General features: G+C 35.9%; 2 protein-coding genes across 2 annotated transcripts; one reads left to right on the forward strand and one right to left on the reverse strand.

The window, feature by feature from the left end:
• LOC115449490 (U4/U6 small nuclear ribonucleoprotein Prp31) lies at nt 1-22,186 on the reverse strand. Its single transcript, XM_030177333.2, has 9 exons — nt 21,894-22,186; nt 21,165-21,300; nt 20,295-20,499; nt 19,626-19,768; nt 19,217-19,401; nt 18,826-18,966; nt 15,309-15,458; nt 12,231-12,455; nt 1-166 (listed from the first exon to the last, which is right to left on the reverse strand). The coding sequence occupies exons 1-9, from the start codon at nt 22,086-22,088 to the stop codon at nt 56-58; spliced, it is 1,491 nt and encodes a 496-aa protein (XP_030033193.1). The 5' UTR covers nt 22,089-22,186; the 3' UTR covers nt 1-55.
• Nucleotides 17,508-18,749, forward strand: LOC115449492 (beta-ureidopropionase-like). The gene has a single exon (XM_037439474.1). The coding sequence runs from the start codon at nt 17,537-17,539 to the stop codon at nt 18,635-18,637; it is 1,101 nt and encodes a 366-aa protein (XP_037295371.1). The 5' UTR covers nt 17,508-17,536; the 3' UTR covers nt 18,638-18,749.
• Nucleotides 22,187-22,456: the final 270 nt, after the last annotated feature.

Genomic DNA, 22,456 nt, shown 5'->3' on the forward strand with positions numbered 1-22,456 from the left:
TTTCTTCTGACGTTTTCAATTTATTCTTACATTTAAATCAACATGACATCATTATCTATGTAGTTTTCTTCCCCACAGATAAAAATCCTGATGTGTTTGAAAAGTATTTGGCGTTTGCTTCGTTGATCCGCGTCTCCGCGGCTTGCGGGTTTACAATCTCCAGGCCCTGTAAAGAAAAAAATTATGAGTCCTTCGAGCCGGATAGTAAACATTTCAACGTATAAGGAAAACATTTTGTTTAATGACCGTTTACAAACAACGTAAAAGGAGGTGAAACATAAAATAAATGTAGACAAGGAATGTATCGTTATAAAGGTGGGCTATTTTGAACTTAACTAACAATATTGAAATTTGTTAAGAAATACCGTTCTCATTCGTACAACAAAATCATATTACCTAATACTTGAATCATAACATTTCAAATCAGGTGTGGCTACACACCAGACGAACGACCCAGAAACATTTAATAACGTATTAACAGAAAAGGCTTGATTAATAATAATATAGTTGAGTACGTAGTAAAAGTTTCTTTGTTCATAGATGTCACGGAAGGAGAATACAAGATATATTTCGTTGCTGACTGACTAGTGCCTTACACATGGTCAAAACCCCGTGACATTGAATCATATTGACGAGTTATGATGTAGGTAGGTACATTTAATTCCAGAAAGGCAGGTCAGCATTATTCTTAAAATCCTTGACACAACGTGCTTTAATGGTCTATATCTATTTGGACTTTATTATTCTCACCAGTAGATCCAGCATAGTTCTTTCCAAGAACATATTTAAAGAGTATTGCAGGACAATACGAACGACGTTGTTGAGTACAAAGAAAATTGCATTATAATCTATACATTCACAAATGTAAGTAAACAGAGCAGTCCGTCTTGTGGCAGTGTTGTCATTCCATTTGATTACCATTTAGATCACGAATACAAGGCCGCCGACACTGCAATATTCCGCGGTGCGTCACATGCGGCCCGGTAATGGCGGTGCGTTTAAATCTTACTTATCATGTTAGTTCCATCGAAAAGCTTCGTTAGACGCCAAAATATTGACGTATAAGTAACAGCAAATGGGGCTATTTAAAAAAATAAAATTGATTCCTTCTTAATTTCGGCCACGGCGGTCAATCTCAACGGAGATTAGCCAAGTACGCAGGAGATATTTTAGTGCACAAGGCTATGCGTAATACACTAGTGCACTCTGTTCCTACACTCTCGTAGTCCGGTAAGACAGTAATCCGACATGACCGAAGAGAGATCATGCGCAGGACCAACGGCTTTAAGTGCTTTCGGAGGCACGGGGTATCGCACCGCCAAATTCCTGACTCCGAGCTGCGACTCAAAATTTTAAAGATCTCAAAACCCAGTCATATTTTTTTTGGCCCGACCTGAGATTAGAACCCATGACCTTAGCATGGTAGTCGTACGCGTACCGTGTAGAATTTCAACTACGCCACTGAGGCAGTCGAAAAAAGTAACGCATAGGCTTCATAAATGCAAAATTTTGACATAACTGAAATTTATAACACCCAAGTCATTGGGACTTAGATGACTCGCGTTTTGCCAAAGTTAGTTCAGACCCATTTTTATATAGGGCACGGTGCAGTAACTCTATTCATCGTTGCACCTTTGATAGACTGCTAGTTTATTGTTATCATAATGTTGGCCGCTAATACATAAATAATATTATTCTAGCCAATTAAACTGCTAGATAAATACTTGAGATTTCTTTTGTTCATGGGGGTCATAAACGTATCACTCAATTAGAAACACAGCGAAAATAACATCACAGACGAAACATTACAATACGAAATTCAATATTGTTAATAAATTATATTAACAGTATTGTAATAACTTTCGTAATATTTAAAAGTGTAAAATTCCTAATTACCATTTTAGTTGTAGTAGAATTTCTGACTATGTTTTGAAAGAGTTTCACGTTTTAACAACGTTCGGCACACGTTTTACTTAAGTTCGCGAGGCCGGATGAGTCTAAATACCGTACATAAGCGAAAGGACATTGGCATCGATACAATGTAAGCGGAAGTGACCGCACATCTTGCTTTGAAAAATACTAATTTTGTCACCGTTTTTTAGAATACATTATTGGTAATTATTTTTCGAGCGAAGAGAACTATTTCTGTCTTAAAACTATCATCATTAAGGATGTTTATTGCTAAGCGACAAAGTAGAACACGATACTCAATAGACCTTAGGTGCTTTCCGATAATAGTCATTCTAAAATTAATAATTGAATTTCGAAATTGATAATTATTATAATTCTCACCTCTGAGAACGGATCTCCTTTAATACTTAGTGTTTTGACCTTATTAGACGTTGCTGTTCGAATGCGTTTTTGCAAATTCCACATAAGTACCGTCAAAATTTTGATATATTCTTCCTCACGTTTGCCTTCGCTGTTCAAACCAGTGATAATAATGATCACTTACAAGCCAATTAAATTGCTCTTTGTTGAAAGTTTTAGTAGCATAATATTAAGTTAAAGATCGGTGTGTATATGGTGGTGGATACAGGTGTGGAGTCCGCGATTAGGTAGACATAGTGTAGCTCGTGCACAATGGACCGATGATTTGAAATGGAAAATGGATGCTGGAAGCTCTAGCCCAGGGTGGTTGGCGCTTATTCGACAAGGCTTCAACAGTGGACGGCGACAGACTTGCCGCAATTTTCAATTAACGATCCTAACCGCTTTCTCGATCTATCTCAAAATGGACCAATCAGAGCAAAGCTTATAAATGAGTTATTTTGATTGGTTCATTCTCAGAATCGAATTAAAGATCGAGATTGGGATCGATTGTTAAAAACGGCTGTTATTATGATTGAAGATAAAGGAACATTATGCAACAAAACAGGATAGAACTATCGCGTTCTCCAAGGAGCATTTAAAACATACAACAATCACAGAATCGGTCACGACAACCGTGTCAAGGATAAAAACCATTCATTCATATTTTATTTCATTAATGACATTTATGACAACGAATGCAAGAAGCCATCAACTACATGATAACTTAGTTCGATCAAAAGAATGTAATATATTGTTTTATTTCTAGGTTTCGTAATACTGAAATATCAAAGTGTTTATGAATGAAATGTAATCATAATACATCGTTATTGACTCGCAAGATGATTTCCTCGCTCATCACTTTTAACAAAATAGTAAGAAGCAGTCGTTATCCAGATTATAGTAATTATTTTAACTCGAAAGCCTTATTCTCTCCTCAACACGTGTCATTAGTGAGTGTTTTAATAAATCTTAATTTTATCAGTTTCTTCCTTGCTTTACAAAATGGACACTTAGACAAAACACTGAACTAGTTAATTATTAAAGAAAAATATTTATTGATAAAACTTAAAAACTGTTACATTTTACGTATCAGTATTCGATATTACGACTATCAAATATCCACAATAGTCAAAAAAATTAACGAACGATAACCCTAAAATCCGATCTAGGTAACAATCGATCTCTGTCCAAAGCGGATCTGCAGCGAGACGGCTTTTGTTTCAGTAGTAAAGAACGCTCGAGCCGACGTTGATAGCAGCTTTCGTATATCTATAGCACGTATCAGGCCCGGAGTGCGGACGATGCGGCCCATAATCTCGCCGATTGCTATCGATTGAGACCGCGGTGCTAAAAGCTTTCCGATTGGATTCCGATATTTCTTATTGTTATTTTAATGGAATGTGGGCCTAACCCTTTTTTATTAGAATTTGCTTTTGTTCACGGCTTCGACTGCGTGGAAGAGTTTTTGTGGGATAAAAGTTCCGCTATATATTTAACTGGCATAAAAGTAGCCCATGTCCTTCTCAGGGGCTAAAAGTATCTCCATAACAAATTCCATCGTAATTCTATACGTAGTTTTTGTGCTTGTCGCGTTAAGGCAGACAGACGCGGCGGCGGCGGCTGTGTTTCATAATATTTATTTATTTATTAGATTTTCCTTCTATGCTTACATATAGATGTAAGGATAGAGTGAATATGCACTACCATTACATTTCGTTTCCGCCTAGAAATACCATATTTAATGTACTTATTGGATCCATAGTACTTTATTATTTTCGATAACATCCTAAATTGTAATTACTTTGAACAAGATAATAATACATGACAAATTTCCTAACCGAATCTCTTTTTCAAGTAATTAATAGGGGTAATTATAGGCGTCTCTTAATATAGGGTAATCATACTTCTGGTCAGATGACCAGATCAGAAGGTCCTTCTGATACAGAAAATGGCAAATTACATACGCACAATCCAAAATAAAAAACAACAGCCTACGGACAATTCGAACCGTATAATATGTATACAATTACTTTGGTTGCTGTCGACAATAAAATCAGAAGTATACAATTTAGGGCATCAGATAATCAATTAAATAGTATTTGAGAACCAGTGCATTTGAACGGTTAGACGTGGCAGGTTAACTACGACCGCTGGGCCGATGAGAGGGGGGTACTTTGATAATACCTCTATATTTACCGAAAGCCGTTTTAAGTAACTCGACTGTCCAAGTAGTGCTCCTATCGGTTACAAGGTGAATAACAAATTAACGCGCATGCAAATGTCATTACGTTTGGGGTACGTTCACATCAAAACAGGTTTATTATGCGGGTATTTTTATCCACTGCATCGAAACAGGACGTTAATGACGAATCTTGATCAGTGATCGGACACAGTAATCGACATTCTGGCAGGTTGAGACTCCTTTCTTTGTTCATAATTTGTTACACGAGAAAGCGTTTGAATGTCGATAATCAAACTTGTATGAGTAAAAGAAAACTGGATGGAAAAGATCATTAAGGCGCATGTTAAGATTCACTTTTTAATACAAGGAGTAAATATGGGTCTTTGACCGTGTAGCCTGACCTTCCATTCTTAGCCTTTAACACATTTTTAATCAGTGTTTTGTTTTTGTTTCCATACGCGAAGGATAAAGTTTTGAGAGATCAATAACACATTAATTAACGTCATATTTAAGTAGGTTTAATAAAATAATAAATCCCAACCAATGTAAGGTAATATATTATGTTTGTTACATAACAATACGAAATGTAAACTCCGTTCTCATACTATTATATGCTAAACCTATGACCGTAACGGACGTGTGCTAATCCATCAGATATAAAACGCTTATGGCTTACGGGTTTCTTCTTTCACTGTTATACCACATTAATTGCTACTTAATTTTCGTAAATTCAACCTGTGTTAGCATCGTACTGAGAATTATGGTTTGAACATAAAATAATTACTGCTTAATAGATAGCGTTGCGGTCGATCGATCATAGCTGTTTATAGGCGTAGCGCAGTATTAAAACGTGTCATGGGATGTCAAGACTTATTCAGTAGCACGACAAAGTAACTAAACCGCAAGCTTTATTTACAACATGCAACATTATAATCGCCCGGCATCCTACATAATTTATAGTACCAAATAGCGTTCGCATCATGCTATAGTTTGATTTTTAATCTCGATGCATAAAGTGGTTTTTCGCGTGTGCACTTTGTTTTGATTTTTAATATCAAATAACTCGTATGGCAATAACAATTTTTAGCGTATTTGGAGCTTCATAATTTTGCCAAATAATAATATTTATCAAATTATCTCACTTCATTATGTCCATTCATTTCATAGCGTTTTCAAAGTCTGCGAAACACGGCACAATTTCATAAAGAAAATACTCTGTACCTACTTCAAATAGCAAAACTCAAAAGAAAACCGAACAGTTTCTGTTTAGAAAAAACCATCGCCATTTTATCCCAAGATTGCACTATAAATAAAAGGCGTCGGACAGTTACCGATGTGTATCTCGTGTCCAAACATGGACTAACAATGTTCCGAGCGGTACAAAAGGGCGTCGGCCATTCTCATAACACGAATACCATGAGCTGAATGTAAACGGTGAAAGTTTTATGCCAACCAGACCGCCTGAAATACCAATATGCAATTTTCTCTATGCCTGGCTACATGCAAAACTCGTAACTGACCGTTCGATTATGCCGTAGATATGCTTTTAGGGTTGGCACGCAATTTGCACGGCACTTTTTGATGTATTGAAGTGTGGCTGTATATCCGATCGTGTTTAATCTCACCAATACATCATTTGTGGGAAACTTCACGCCTCAGGGTTGCCGATACGAAGATGTAGGTGACGATAATTTAGATAATTCGCTGTTTGTTATACTTAAGGCGATACCTCAAGGTCCATTTTCATACATTTTGTTTCGGCTTTAATCTGGGTAACTAAACAAGTATTGGCAAGTAAAGAATTTAAATTCACGTCTAGTTAGTGATTAGTTCTCGCAGTTGAAAGAAAAACGTAAAAATAATTAATAATCATGGATATTTCTGCCTTTAAAATTTCGTCATATTAAATTTTCGTCAAATTTTAAAGGCCGAAATATCCATGATTATTAATTATTTTTACGTTTTTCTTTCAACTGCGAGAACTAATCACTAACTAGACGTGAATTTAAATTCTTTACTTGCCAATACTTGTTTAGTTACCCAGATTAAAGCCGAAACAAAATGTATGAAAATGGACCTTGAGGTATCGCCTTAAAGAGATATACTTTAGTTCCTCGTCGAGCTGTTTCTTCTATTTACGGATGTACAGAATTACAACAGTATTGTCCCCTACAAATATTGAAGGAGGTATGCCATTGCTAACCGGTCAGTTGTGACAGCATAAGGTAAAACTTAAAAATATTTCGTTAATGCTTTAATGATATATGGCTTAAGTATAAGTATTAATGGAAGAGTCATATATAGTGGTTTGATACTTGGAACTCAATGAATTGCCTCCATCTTACCTAACTCCATTCCTCCCCTTATCTCAAATATCAGCAATGCCCCCACATTTCCTTTGGCAATAGATCTTCGACGTTGGAGTTGTTCAACGAGTTGAGCGAGTCAAGTAAGGTTGTTCAGTTGAGTGCAATAAGGAGGAAGTTGTTCAATGTGTATATTTGGAACGAAATTACAATAAAAATTCTATTTTTGTTCCAAAATAAAGAGGAAGTTGTGCAATATGTATTTTTGGAATTTTTATCAAAAATACACATTGAACTTACTTCCTTATTATTGCTATCGAAATAAAAGCAGTTCGGAATCATCTCTCCTTATACCACAATCTTCGTGCAGCATGATTGACTATAATTAATATTAATATGTTCTTATGTCCTATAGGAATAAGGGGATCAGTGCATGCCTCTTCTACCCTTTATTAGAAAGCTAAATTATCAGTTTAAAATTCCTTAGTTGTCCTTACATTTATGTTCACCAGATTCCACACATGTCATAAACGGTTTTGAGCTTTGTAAGGCGCATTACTAATGTATGAGCCGTCATAATATTTGGGTCTCCACGGATATGAAGGAGACCAAATTCAATACGCACAAGACATCTTACTCGTCCTAACACGTCTTATTTGACAGACTTTTTTAATCATTAGCCATATTTGCGCCCAATTTTTTTGCTAGACCAATCTTACAGACGTTGCCATTAATAGATCAAACCAATATTTAGGACCGATTTGAAGTTAGTAACTTCTAACCTCATGCTTTTCACTTCTTACTCTTTAGTCTCTAAAAAGGACTACAATACCGCTCGAACATAATCATTCTGTTGGCGACGCAAATATTTTTTACTAAAATATAGTTTTGGTTTTAATTTTTTGAATTCTGATCCTTCCATGTAATGTTCTTTTGTATTTACTAGTCACTTGAGAGTTTTTCATCGTATGTAAATAAATATTTTTCTTATAACGCCTTTTTACATTTAACTGGTTGAGTACTGGCTCATCGTCAACACATTCATAGGGATTGACGACAGCTGCAGTAATCGCACGTACCCATGACATTCCAACAGGTTGCACTTCCGTGTTACCTGCCGTTCGCTTCGAACATCTGTCCATTAATAAAAATAAAGACTATTCACTACAGAACCAAAATGGCAACATTCACACTCGCCAATCTCAGAATTTCTTTACAGATGAGCTGCAATTTGTATAAACAGTGGACAAGGAAACGCCGCCGCGGACGCACCATAACATATTAGATTTCTACTTTCCCTTAGCAATACGATATTCCAGATGCTAGCCGTTCTTGCTAGGGTCAAGTTTATTTATGGCTCTTATACCCACGCTTAAGAAGAACTTCGGCCTCTACATTAACCGTGTTTTGGGTCCACTAAACCAAAAATTATACAGATAACCAGTAATTCTTGTTTGTTATGAAGGTGAATGTCAAAACAGAAATCATTTGACACAAAAAAACGGCCCTTAAAGTAACGGAATTATCGTAAAATCAAGTTATTTTTACCAGTTTTTAGTTGCATCTATCATCTATATTTAGGTGTGGAACGTTCTGCCGCGACGAATATACGCAGGTGCAAATCCAAAATTTTGACTTTACTAAAATTTTCTTTTTTACAGTGAAGGAAAACATCGTAAGGAAACTTGCATAATTGAAAAGTTCTCTATGGCAATTTTGAGGGTGTGTGAAGTCCACCAATCCGCACTAGGCCAGTCTGGTGGACTAAGGCCTAATCCCTCTCAGTAGTAAAGGAGGCCCGTGCCTCCTCGTGCCTCGTGGAACAGTATATAATGCAGGGCTGATTGCATATATATAATGGAGACGTAGCTTGTGTGTAAGATCGTCATTTTGTTATTAAATTAATAAATTATTTAAAATTATAGGTTACGTTTACATCACGTCTTTAAACACAATTAAAATTTATTAATTTGACAAGTCCACAGCTTAGTTATTGAGTAATTGTTATTGAATTGCATAAGACATAAACGGAGCTTAAACGTTTAATAAGACGCTTCCGCGTGTTAATAATGCGCATTGTGAACAATAAATATCTTCGGTGAAACTTTTCCTAGACCACGACCCTACCGCACTATTGAATTAAAATGGAAACGATGTATTTATTATATTGCGTGTATTAGTCAAAAAAGAGCTTCTATGCTGCTATTACAATGGTTTCAAATGTCGTTACACAAGTTTGTGTTTAAAATAAAACTAAAATATATGTACGTGAGAAATTGCATGATTAATTCGTGTCAATGAGCCAAAGATTCTCACATAATTACTATACTTAATTTAAGAGTCAATAAAACGTGGTAATGTGACAAAAAATGTCCAATCATTCCCACGATAAACCCCAATATCCTCAAATCAATAGGATTTTTAATTTATTTAATTTTAGAATACAGTGACGTCACCGAGCATGGTCCTTCGAACCGGATACTACAAATTACATCTTAACACCTCGCCGTTTATTATGCTTAGTGAAACAACAACAAACAGAAACCATTGTTCGAGTACAATTACACACAGATACGAGGCAAAAACATCTCCAAATTGTTACGTTTTAATGAGAGGATGGTATATGTTTGGTATGTAAAATGGTAAATAATACGTGAGACAATGACGTCTCGATTAATGATTACATCACGTAATGACGCCAATCTGTACAGACCGCTGGGTAGTATGATGGGTGGTACTAGGAACGGTTCTTCTTTATTTTGTGTCTGTGTTACGAACGACCGCGTAAGTCTTATCCGAGTGCATTGGCACAGTTTCATTACAATGCCTACACCGTTAAATGTTATGCAATTGTGTGATTTACTATCTAATAAAGTTATTTATTGTCATCAACTATTAATATTCACTCTCACGTAAACGTTAAGAGAATAATGACTAATAAATTTTATCATTTTATTGTGTGTGTGAGTGGAAAGTCTAATGTACGGAAGATTGTTCCAATAGTTAAGAATTTATAAGAAAACACGCTAGTATTGTCCAATTTCTGTTTGCATAATAAGAATATTATTTTCACACGAAGAGGACCTGGTGGGATTTAACAAATATTTAGAATTACTTTTTAAGGCTCATTTAGATTACTTAAGCGATTCGGATGATATTAAAGTTGTGCGTAGCGTGGCAGTCGGTCCGTGTTACCCATCCACCATAAAGCATGATGCAAAAGAAGTCTACAACTCTAAATCAAATCCATATGTTGGAATATAAGGAATTAAAACAAAAAAGAAGTCGGGTCAATTTTATCTCGTTAAAAATATAAAGATTTCATAGATCAGTTTATAAGTGATTTTTATATTTTTAAACATTTAATCATATTGACGGTTGAAAGGTAGCCTCTGTCCTTCACATGATCTCAAACTATCTCCATACCAAAATTCATCGAAATCTGTTCAGTAGTTTATGGCGTCCAGGCAGCCACGGGACTTTGTATTATAATATGTAAGGATTTAAAGGCTATTTTAGGTTATTTTCATTTCTCAAATGAGGTACATGGCGCCGACCACGGCTTTGAAGTTTATAATTTGTGCCGTCTATCTCTCACGTAACCAGTAATTAAGTAACTACGGCTTTTATTCTCCCATTAAATTATAATTAATCTCTAATTAAATCCAAGTGCGTCGCATCATTCGGCAAAGGTTATTGTTGAATAACTACAATTGTTGGTTATTATTTTATTATCATTTACTTCTAAGCTTTTTACAATAAATGGCAAAGTGTTGGGATAATATTAAGTATAAAACAAGTTTTGATGGCACGTGCAGGTGGGATTATCATGGATATTTCTGCCTTTAAAATTTCGTCATATTAAATTTTAAAGGCCGAAATATCCATGATTATTAATTATTTTTACGTTTTTCTTTCAACTGCGAGAACTAATCACTAACTAGACGTGAATTTAAATTCTTTACTTGCCAATACTTGTTTAGTTACCCAGATTAAAGGTGAAACAAAATGTATGAAAATGGACCTTGAGGTATCGCCTTAATGAATTGAAATTGAAAATTTATTTAATATTTTTTTTTTGTGACTGTGTCTACAGTTTACACCGACGTAAACTAAAAGGAAGTAAATAATAAAATAAATTATAGTATTAGCCCTGTATTATATACTGTCCCACTACTGGGCACGGGCCTCCGCTACTTCTGAGAGAGATTAGGCCTTAGTCCACCACGCTGCCCTAGTGCAGATTGACAGCCTTCACAGACCCTCAAAATTTTTAAAGAAAACTTCTTAGGTATGCAGGTTTCCTCACAACGTCTTCTATCAACATTAGAGCAAGGGTTAATTCACAAAGAATACACTCAACAATTTAGAAAAGTCAGAGGTGCGTTGCCCTTGGGTTTTGAACCTGCGCACATTCGTCTCGGCAGTCCGTTCCACTCCCAACTAGGCTGTCGCCGCTAAGGGCAACCAATGTCTGTCGTTAATTGTTATAACTGTTTGCACAGTAATTGTGAATATTTTTAAACGGCAATCAATGCTTTTTGTGTGGGAATAAGACAGAATTATATAAATGCAAGCGATTTAAATAATCATTTTTTTCGCAATACGACATATATTTCAACAGCACTCAAACCTTCATTTGTTATTTTTTAAAAAGGCAAAACTTAGTGACCACATTTATGGAGCTGGTGTTAAAAGCAGATTGATCGAAATAATATTATCTTTGATTATATAGGTCTGTTATACCTACTCATCTATACATTCATTATTCACTGGTTTGGTGGCGTAGTTGTAATGCGTACGCGAATACGACTACCACGTTGGGTTCGAATCCCGCGTCGGATCAAAATTTTTCTGGATTTTTCCATCTTTAAAATCACTAAGTCGCATCTCGGAATCAGGATGGCGGTGAGATACCCCGTGCCTCAAAAACCACGTAAAACTTGGTCTTGCGCCTGATCCCACTCCGAGCATGTTGGATTGCAGTCTCACCGGACTATGAGAGTGAAGGAACAGAGAGTTCACACGTGTATTGCGCACACATTTGTGCACTATAATAATACCTGCGTACCTGGCTGATTTCCAGATTAATCATGGACGAAATTCGGCTAGAAAATTTATTCTTTACACAAAATATAATACCTACTCCAAAATGCGTAAGGTCATACCACCATATCATCATCAGCCCTGTATTGTATACCGTCCCACTTTTGGGCACGGGCCTCCTCTACTACTGATGAAAGCGATAATGCACAAAGAATACACACATCATTTTTTTAGAATATTCAGAGGTGTGTGACCTTGGGTTTTGAACGTGCGGACATTCGTCTCGGCAGTCCGTCCCAGACCCAACTAGGCTATCGCCGCTTTACCACCATATATCTCTAACCAATACAAAAGCTACAAATTAGAATTAAATATGACAATACCTGTAAAGGTGTAAACGCCACCGAAGACGCGGTACCCGACACCTGTCTCCTGATACTCGTGGCGCCTCCGTACTGCTGCTGTTTCTGGAGGTTCTTCTGCAGGGTCTTGCTGATGCGCACTTTGGTCTTCTCGTCTATTTGCGGTAACCGCACGCGGCCCGTGCTCGACTTGCCGATGGTGCCGCGTGTGTAGCCCAGGTCTTCTTGGTATGCGTCGTCTTCGATCTAGAAGAAATATTATGATCTTTTCAGTGAATATAATTTTGATAGTATTTTTTTTTAAACTTAAAATTGCGATGTTTTATAAACATGATAACTAATGGGTTTTATATTCTGTATAATTATGAAATTATGGAAGCACAACTTTACGGTGTTACCACTGTGATCAGATTTTTTAAATTCAAGTCTACATTCTCAATACATCTAAAATCATCTGACCAGAAATTGTTAATATTCATAAATTGCACAAATACTCGCTAAAGCATTTCGCAAACCCACAACGGAAAGATGATTTTTATTCCGCAATAAATTTTGTAATATAATATTTATTTGAAGCAAAGGTCCACCTAATATACAGCCACTCACCGAAGCAATCATAATTTTGTACAAGAAAGCATTAAGTAATAAATAACAGGCTTATGATCAGGAAATTGCACCGAAACTGATATCATAGCGAATGTTGCATGTGATTACACTTCTAGTCAAATGTAACAAGAACAAGTTATATTAACTCAATTCGATAATTGCTTATGATACGTTTGCCGCAATCGGGAACGGCGCAGCCGAGTGTCGCCGGCACAACTTTATTGAGTGGAGACACACGGCGAGCAAAAACATTTAACGGTTAGATCAGACTTTCTAGTTTCATCTATTCATCATCATCAGCCGGAGGATGTCCACTGTTGAACATGGGCCTCCCCCAAGATTTTACCAAGAATCCCAAAATTGGATGCCACCCGCATCCAGCGCGCTCCTGCGAATTTTATGAAGTCATCTGTCCACCTCGTTTCATCTATTATTTGTAGTGAATAACTGAACCTAACAACCTTAAACTTAATGATCGAGTTAAATGCATATTCTTTGATAAGATTGATGAATTTAAAACTTCTAATCAGTATTCGTCGCTATGCCCGATATATAAAGTTATTACAAAAAAAAAATTCGCACACTTGTAATAGATTCCCGCAGCCAAAACAAACCATCGAATTCCATCGATGAAAAAATTGTTCATTGGTCAGAAACGTTTTAAAAGATCTTAGATCCAATAAATTTTATATCTCGTACGTTTTTGCGCGCTTTAATTTTTTATGTAGATTATTCACCAATAGTATTAGTATCCGTTGCCAAAAATAATTATCGTTCACTTAAGAGTTTGATGCGATTTGTAGGCAGAATTCTACGACAGTGTGTCTCCGTGCAAATCACGGGCGGGCGCATGCGCACGCGCACGCGCTACCAACGGGGCCGGCACGGACGTCCGCGCGCTTCAACAGGTCGTGTTCCGGTCTATTTGAACCGGGCGAAAAAAACGCGGGCCACTTCTCGCCGCCATTTGTAATTCAACGCATCTGCCGCGGCTCGCCGAGCGCGACGTCACACCATGCCCCGCTATATACAGTGGCGCCGACACTGCACACTACAAGAATTGTAATGAAACATGGTGGAAATTAAAGAAATGGATAGCCTATTGGGACACACGCAAATGTTGATACCTACATCAGTAATCAATATTATTAGCCCGCTAAAGCCCATTGCTTTGGATGTCGCCCTAAAAACAATGATTATACCGCGAATTTTGACGTGAGAAGAATATGAAAATATTAAATTGTTTAGATTGATCAATGTCCGGATACCTAATGTATGTTTAACAAAAAAAAAACGCAAATCGAAAAGTACACATAATTTGTAATTTGTACCATAATTTAATAAATTATAGTAGCAATACGTTTCTAATTCCTTAGAAGCCAATAAGACATCATAATAACGTAAACCCATTCGCAACACTGTTTAACGCCTCATAAATCCCGAACGCTATTATGGTGTTGCATTAACCAACCAGCTATCTAATTCCAATCATACATGCGGCCAGTGTGTACATTATAATACTTATTCGTCGAACGGAGCGCGGCGCGGCGCATGCGCAAACGATACCGGCAATTACCGCTTACCGGTTTTACCGAGATTACAACTCGAATGTCTAATGCTCTCACTTCATATAATAATTGCTCTTATTCGAAGTTTTCATTTAGAATTCATCGGATTATAGCCGTGACAGCGTTCTGATTATGATGGACGTGAAATAAATAGCGGCAACTTACAACAACGCGTACGAGCCGATTCTTGTAATTCTATTTCTTGTAAATTGTGTTCATTAAGCTTATTAATTCGATACTGAAATTAGAGGCAACATATCATCATTGTTTGTACCGTATCGTTCTGGTTAATTACATCGGATAATAGTTCAAATGTAATCATTTAGAATACTAATGTAACATTTCAGATGTTTTTTTGTTTGGTCGATCGTGATCGAGACTAGTGAAATTTGGCACGGATACAAAACTCCGGTTCCAATAAAACGTAGTTTGTTTTTTTTAATTTCTATCTTTCTCAAAGGATGTTATGCGTTAATGAGAACAAAGTTTTGTAATAAAAACCGGTAATTTGGTGCTACCGTAATACTCGATAATTTTATTTATTTTTTTTATAAAAAATAAATATGGTCTCTGTGGCCCAGTTATTTTTGTAATGATTGCTACTTGCGGCTTCGATTCACGATCGACACCTGTCACCTAGATATAGGGGCGGATTTACTTTTCAACACTTTCACGAACGCGAAATAACACAAGAATCCAAATAATTAATTTTATTTCCAATTCATGAAGCGATCAATTCTACCTCGTTATCATATATCAGAGCAATACTCCGTCCTAAGATAAAAACGTCTATGAATAAGGGGGTAAGATTATAATATCTATGGTACAAAAAAATGTTACATGGGTAAAGATATTTTTTAAATTAGTGAGAATTAAAATGATAATAATATATTTGATGGATATAATGAATGAACGTTACACTCACGTCTGCGAAGTTGAGTCGGTTGGCGTTCTTCCTGAACTCTGTCATGGCGTACCGCTCCTTCATCTTCCTCACTCGTTTGCCGCCGCGCTTCTTTCTACTCTGCTCTATTGGCTTCGGGAGCGGTTTCACGAACTTCACCGGCGGCGGTTCCTGTTAAGAATTTTCGATAGTTTTTCATAATGAGAATATATGACTTCCTCGGTGGTGTAATTATATAAACTAGTGTTGTTTTGATGTATTCGTCTCGACCCTTTATTTAGTAAAAATATACAAGGTTTTTCTGGGAATTATCAGCTTGGCGTCGGAACTTCTGCCCGATACGACGATAGGCGCCCTCATCACATCATAAGATGGAAGACACAAATGGTGAAATTTGGGATGCACTAGTTTTATGATTCATCTACGCCTGCTCCTTTTAAAATTAAAAAGGCGTATACATTTGTAATACGAATATGACTTTTTATTAATTGCAAAGTACTGCAACTTAAGAAAAAGGAATTATTGGTAAAAGTTGGAACATGTGTTGCAATCCCTAGCATGTTTTTGTTAATTCATTGACATGGCATGCCCAGAATTAAGTTATTGTTCGAACAATGGAGCCGACCTCTCACTTAATGGGGCAGCAATGTCGTTAGCCTTCTAAACACATCCGTGGGAGTACTCGTTGCTTCATAGAATTAAGACTGATTTAGTTTTCTAAGGTATCACAGTGACGCTACAATATTGTTCCTTTGCTGCTATAAATAGCTATTACTTTTATATTCTGTTAATTGGGAATTACAGTTATCAAATGTACTGAAGTATCATGATGTATCGAATCGTAAACCAAATTAATATGTCCATCGTCGACAAGCGCTAAACATCAAAGCTAAGATCTTTTAAGGTCTAAAATAATGTTATATCAACCTAAGATGACCAGATAATATTCATAAAATAGCTGCAGTTGGGAATATCTGTGAGACTAAAGTGCCATCTCATCTACCCACCCCGAGTTCGGACCCAATCAAATTGATACAGGACACAATATTAGACAAGATGAAGACGTAGTAGTTTGGAATTTCGTCGTCAAATGTATAAAGGCCTTGCAAAGAATAAGCAATGAAAAAGAAGCATTCGGAGACGAATGTCACTTTCCTAATCTAAGCATCACTTTTATCGACAAACAGCAGCTACATCCTCTAAACATTTAAGTCACAAAGTACAATTCGATGGCTTCTAAGTAAACTATCGTATCTGAAAAAATAGCGATATTCACTTTTTAGCGTTTCGTTATCTAAGTAATTTTAACTACCATACCCATTTAGTTCAAAAGTTAGTAAATGAAGTAAGTAAAGTTTTATTAAAAATCATTACTAACTTTAAAAAAGTGAATATCGATATTTTTCAAATACGATAGTTTACTTAGGAACTATCGAATTACTATACAGCGCTCGTCACCCCTATATCAAGGCTCATAATGTAGGCATTAAAATTGTAGGCAATTTCCTATCTAGGAAAAGGTGAGAGTGAATCGAGGTGTTAAGCTAAATTATCATTATGAACACTGTATGGAAATCACCCACTCAACAGCGATGTATTTTAGTACCCGGCACGAGGTAGAAAGCATACACTAATGACATACGGGCCCTCTCATTACACTTTCGCCATGCTGTTTGAAATGCTAATATGTACTTAAATTACTAAATATTAACATTAGGTAGCCTGTTATAGAACCTAAGTACTTGATTTATATGATCTGGACTTGCAACGTTAATGGCCATTCAAGTTTGAATTGGATAACTTGAAGTTCTTTATGGATAACTGTCGTGTATAGTAATGTCCTATTTGTGACTTTAGTTTAGTCTTTAACTAATTCTGACCCTCTTTTACGTTGTAATCATTCATGTTAAATATTGAGACTTTTCCACAATGTATTATATCAACATGATACATCTACCGAATCTGGTTTGCATTGAACAATATTAAAATCAACCTTCAACTTTTCCGCGTACATTATAAAACCAATTTAAACATTGAATAATTATTGATCCAGTGACCATATTATTTTTTCAATAATGCTTTATAATATAGAATACATAAATTATACATTTATGTTGTTTATCATTAAATGGTGTCATCACAGATAAACGGCAAATTAAGAATGTCAATATATAACCTGTGCTAAATAAACTACATTATTACGCAATCTGTTTACTGATAAATTGTGTTCCCGCGCATTTATCTGCAAAATGTCCGCCGGGTCGGGAGACACGCTCGACGCAATCGTAAAACGGAATTTAAACCCAGAACAATTGAAACAGTTTAATAAAATATACTATGGACGTGAGGATCATTGTGAAATTGAATTGAAGGAATCTACGGTAGAATCAAGTGTCAAGAACAATTTCGAAGTAGCTGCTTATGGTTTCCCTGCAGAAAAAGAGACGAGACCACCAAGGATTGTCAAGGTCGGCTTAATCCAACATTCTATAGTTCTACCTACCAACGAACCGATAAAGGATCAAAGACAAGCCATCTTCGACAAAGTAGAGAAGATTATTGACGCTGCGGCATCGGAACGAGTTCAAATACTTTGTTTTCAAGAGACATGGTCTATGCCTTTCTTCCTATGTACCAGAGAGAAAGTGGAATGGTCCGAATTCGCTGAATCTCCAACAAACGGTCCGAGCGTAGAGTTCCTCAAAACATTCGCTAAAAAATACGAAATGATTATAGTGTCACCTATTTTGGAAGTAGACGAGAACGGTGTTTGGTGGAATACTGCTGTCGTGGTTGACCATATGGGCAATTTTATAGGAAAACATCGCAAAAACCATTTGCCCAGTGTCGGAAGCTTTAGTGAGACATCGTACTACTCCCCGGGCAACTTAGGCCATGCTGTGTTCGAAACTAAATACGGTAAAATTGCCGTCAACATTTGCTACGGTCGGCACCAAGCGCTCAATTGGCTCATGTTCAATTTGAACGGAGCAGAAATCGTGTTTAACCCTTCAGCTACCATTTCCGAGTTCGGTGAATCGTTCTGGGGCACAGAAGCGCGGACTGCCGCTATAGCTAATGGATATTTCACTTGTAGCATTAATAGGGTTGGTAAAGAAACTTTTAAAACTAAAGATGGTGATCAGATATTGAGAAGTTATTATGGTTCAAGTTACGTAACAGCACCGAATGGCTGCAGAACTCCTGGACTATCGAGAGTGAAGGATGGTCTGCTGATTGCCGAAATGGATCTGAATTTGTGTCGTCAAGTGCGGGACCAGTGGGGATTTAATATGACCGCCCGTTTGGATATGTATGCGCAAGAGTTAAATAAATTGATCTCGAAATAATAGCCAGAAGGACATTTAGCTTTTCTTCTTTAATTTACTTAAAGGAAATCATTGACTAACAGAGACATCTGAATGTGAAATGTATCACATTGAATATAAAACATAACAATCACACGATACTTTTTACTTAATAACATATTGTAACACTATTCTAAAATTAATAAGAAACTTAGAAAAAGATTAATTACCTGTAGTTTATCCAATTTCTTTTCAATGCTCTCGCGCAGTTGCCGTCCTATATGACCATCTGAACTTTCATGGCAGGCATCAACGCGGGCGGCTAGGGTTAGCTTTGTCGACACCAATTTTGCCGCTTTATATCTTAATTCCTGTAACAAAATACAAAAAAGTTAAATGCAATCAATTTATTTGATTTTGAACCACCAACATCAAAATTGTTTCAATCATCTGATAATTCTCCATTTATTGGAATATAGTACCAAAAATTCTGCTTTAGAAAATTTGTAACAATTCTTTATATTTCTTATACGTCAGAGTTACCAACGTTATTGATACAATAATAGTATTACTCAACAACCACATTAAAATACATATTGAAGATGTAAAATACAATATTACCGGTGGAGTGTCCTGTACAATCTGTGAGAAATAAATAAAGCCCGTGTGAGGCAGGGCAGCTGCTTGTGAGAATCCAGACAAGGTTTTCTTCTGCTGGCCAAGAGGTAGTACATTGCATGCCGGCATTTTGGACAGTTTTGATAGACCTCCAGCAACACCGAGGATTTTGGCAGCTGTAGACGCACCTATGAAGGATAATATTAATTAACAAAAAGACACACATCACATTTTTTTCCCCCAATGGGTAGGCAGAAGTTGTAGCATGGTGAACAATGACCTAAACCCTTAAAAGGATTGAAGGCTTGTGCCTAGCAGTGGGACAATATATAATACAAGGCTGATTATTAAGTCAGATGTGCAATTAGAATGCCAACTGTTCACCAAACTTTACTAAACACTTTTTACTTACCTACTATTGCAGTTATATTTGGTGCAATGAAAGTCATTCTGCTCTCAACATACTCATATATTTGAGATTTGAAATTATTTAATTCAGACGCCATGTCACACGCTTCATTTATTTCAGCCAATTCATTTTCTGACAATAATTTTCTGAAACACAGAGAAAAGAATGTAATTTATTTTTGCACAAACACCTTAATTGATGTGAAAAGATACTGCAGAATTATAACATCATTGCTTACAGCTCCACCCATGTGTAAAAGTATTTCGGGAAGAGTCCCAATTTATATTTTCGCAGAATAAAAAGCCTATAGCCTAGACTTCAGGAGTAATGTACCTTCTTATTGGTATAAAAAAATTAAAATCGATTTAGTAGTTCCTGAGATTAGCGCATAGTATATATTTAATTATTTTGTCTTTAATAACAAAATAAAAAATCTTGGTAGATATATTCACATAAGTAATATTTGCTTATGTTTACTCGAATGTCAGACATTAAAGACTTTGCAGACTTCAAGGTGACCATGAAGGCTGCAGTTCTCAAAACGTCGGGAGAAAAGTAAAATATTAAAACTGCGATAAATTCCGTAAAATAGTTTAATTTAAGTAGGTAATATTTATATGATGTATAACTATGTTTTTGTTGACTAATAATAAATAATTAGTATATATTTACCCTTGTGTAGTGGATGCTGTGACTGAGACAATCATAATAGTAGCCTGTGTAAGAAAACTCTGTAATATTTCATTGTTCTTTGCTCTATCCAAGTCATTGCCAAGCTCTTTCACAGTGCGTATGTACTCAAGGGGGGTGATAATCAAAGACTCCAACTCAGGAAACCGTTTCTGATATTTGTCACGAACAAATCTGTGGATAATAGCTGAAAAATAATATTTTTTATCGGTTTATGTTTTACCTATCACAATAAAAAAAACCACACTTAAAATTACAATATCATTTAATGATATTTGAGATTTCTTATAATATATACAAAACTGTGAGTAGGTAAACTTACCATTTATATCAGTGTAGGGAAACGCCATTTTTAAATCTAGCTAGCTGATGTTGTTACTGTATATGAGTAGTTGATATACTTATAATCAGGCAAAATGTCCCCAGCAGTGCGTTAAGTAGTAGAGAAGGTCCGTACCTTCCCCCTACTTACCAGCCCGAGCTGGTTACTTCGGTTTGTACCTTGTCTTTTGTATAAACTTTATCCCTAATTTAAAATGTCCATAGTTATATAAGTAATTTTAATAGTTGTTTAGAAATAATAATTATTCTTATTCTTTGTTTTGACATATCATAAGTGCAACTTTGTTCGCCTACGTGATAAATACAGTATTTTATTTTATTTTATTTTTATTTTAATACTTAGGTTTTAAACCTGCAACCATTCATCTTGGCAGTCCATGTCATTCTAACCTAGGTTATACCTATTTTTTTTTTGTCTCAATATGAATTTATATAACATTTGTATAGCAATATCTATAAAAGCAAGTATATAGTCTGTAACTGAATGTCTTAGAACAAGTATACACCTACCAATTTCTCCATCAATTTCAACGGCTATATTGTTTGCTTCCACAATCAACTGATATTCAGGATCTGACTCCATCAGACCTGCTACTTCAATTTTATTCCTGTTGTTGCCAACATTATGTCCAATTTCAGTAATTACCTGCAAATATAAATCATACCCATGCAAATCTTTAATGAAAAGGTTAAATATTTTGCTTTCAGTAAACACAGAAAGAAATGAAAGACAGATTAGTATGAGAACTGCAGGATAAATAAATATAATTGGTAGTAACTGCCGGCTTGATGACAAAATAATCACAAAATATTTGGCATACAAATAGCTTATGTCCTGATTATTTATCCTTATGATCTTTATTCCACCCATTGAAAATATTTAGATTTTTAATCTGATTAATATATAAGCAGATGGTGCTAGCTTCGCAGAGATGGCGCTATAGATTGTCAGTGATTTATTATTTAGGGACAATTGTAGCGGGAAAGGAGTTGGTGGCGACGCTGCATGCACCAGTACTTTCAAGTCAAACATTTGTTTAGATTTTGTTGTTTTCACAGAATATAGTGGAGATTTAAAAAAATTTGCTTACATTTTATTTATGTATTTCATGAATATATTATGGTACCAGTTGACAAATAGGAAGCCAATGATTTACTCTAAAACTACCGGCAATATGTGGGTGGCTTAAAATTACTCTTTTTATCAGCTGTAAAAAATGAGATATCTAAAATACTTACACGTTGTAGGCGGTCAGAATCTCTCAATTTTGCCAATTCTCTGATAGACACATTTTTTATTTCTTCTTCTTTAGGTACAACTGGATATGGCACCGCAAATTCATGAGCGTCACCGGTTTTGCTTTCGATGGCAGCTTCGAGCTCTCCGTCATCATTCTCTTCCAAATCGGCTAAAAGCTCGTCCGCTAAAGACATTTTTATAAAGATAAGTTTATAAATAAAGCTTCCGTTTTATTTTTTAAAAACAAGATTTTAGGTTAGTTGACAGTTTACAAATGACACAATTTGACAAAAGTGACAAGCCAACTGTCAATTTTTTTTTTAATTCGTTTCTTTTTTTTTCCTCGTCCTTAAAAGACAGGCTATAGTCTTAAGACCATACTGCCTAGTCTTACGTATTTAATAATTTGTTACATACGGAACAGGCAAAAACTATGCAGCCCTATATAACTTACCTAAGCATGCAACAAATTAGACACTGCCAATAACTACATCTAGATCTTGGTCTAGAATCTAGATACATGATGTGACTCGATCTCGCTTCACATCGGTCAATTTTAAGG

The sequence above is a fragment of the Manduca sexta genome, chromosome 17, assembly GCF_014839805.1.
Source record: "Manduca sexta isolate Smith_Timp_Sample1 chromosome 17, JHU_Msex_v1.0, whole genome shotgun sequence".
Taxonomy (NCBI): Eukaryota; Metazoa; Arthropoda; class Insecta; order Lepidoptera; family Sphingidae; genus Manduca; species Manduca sexta.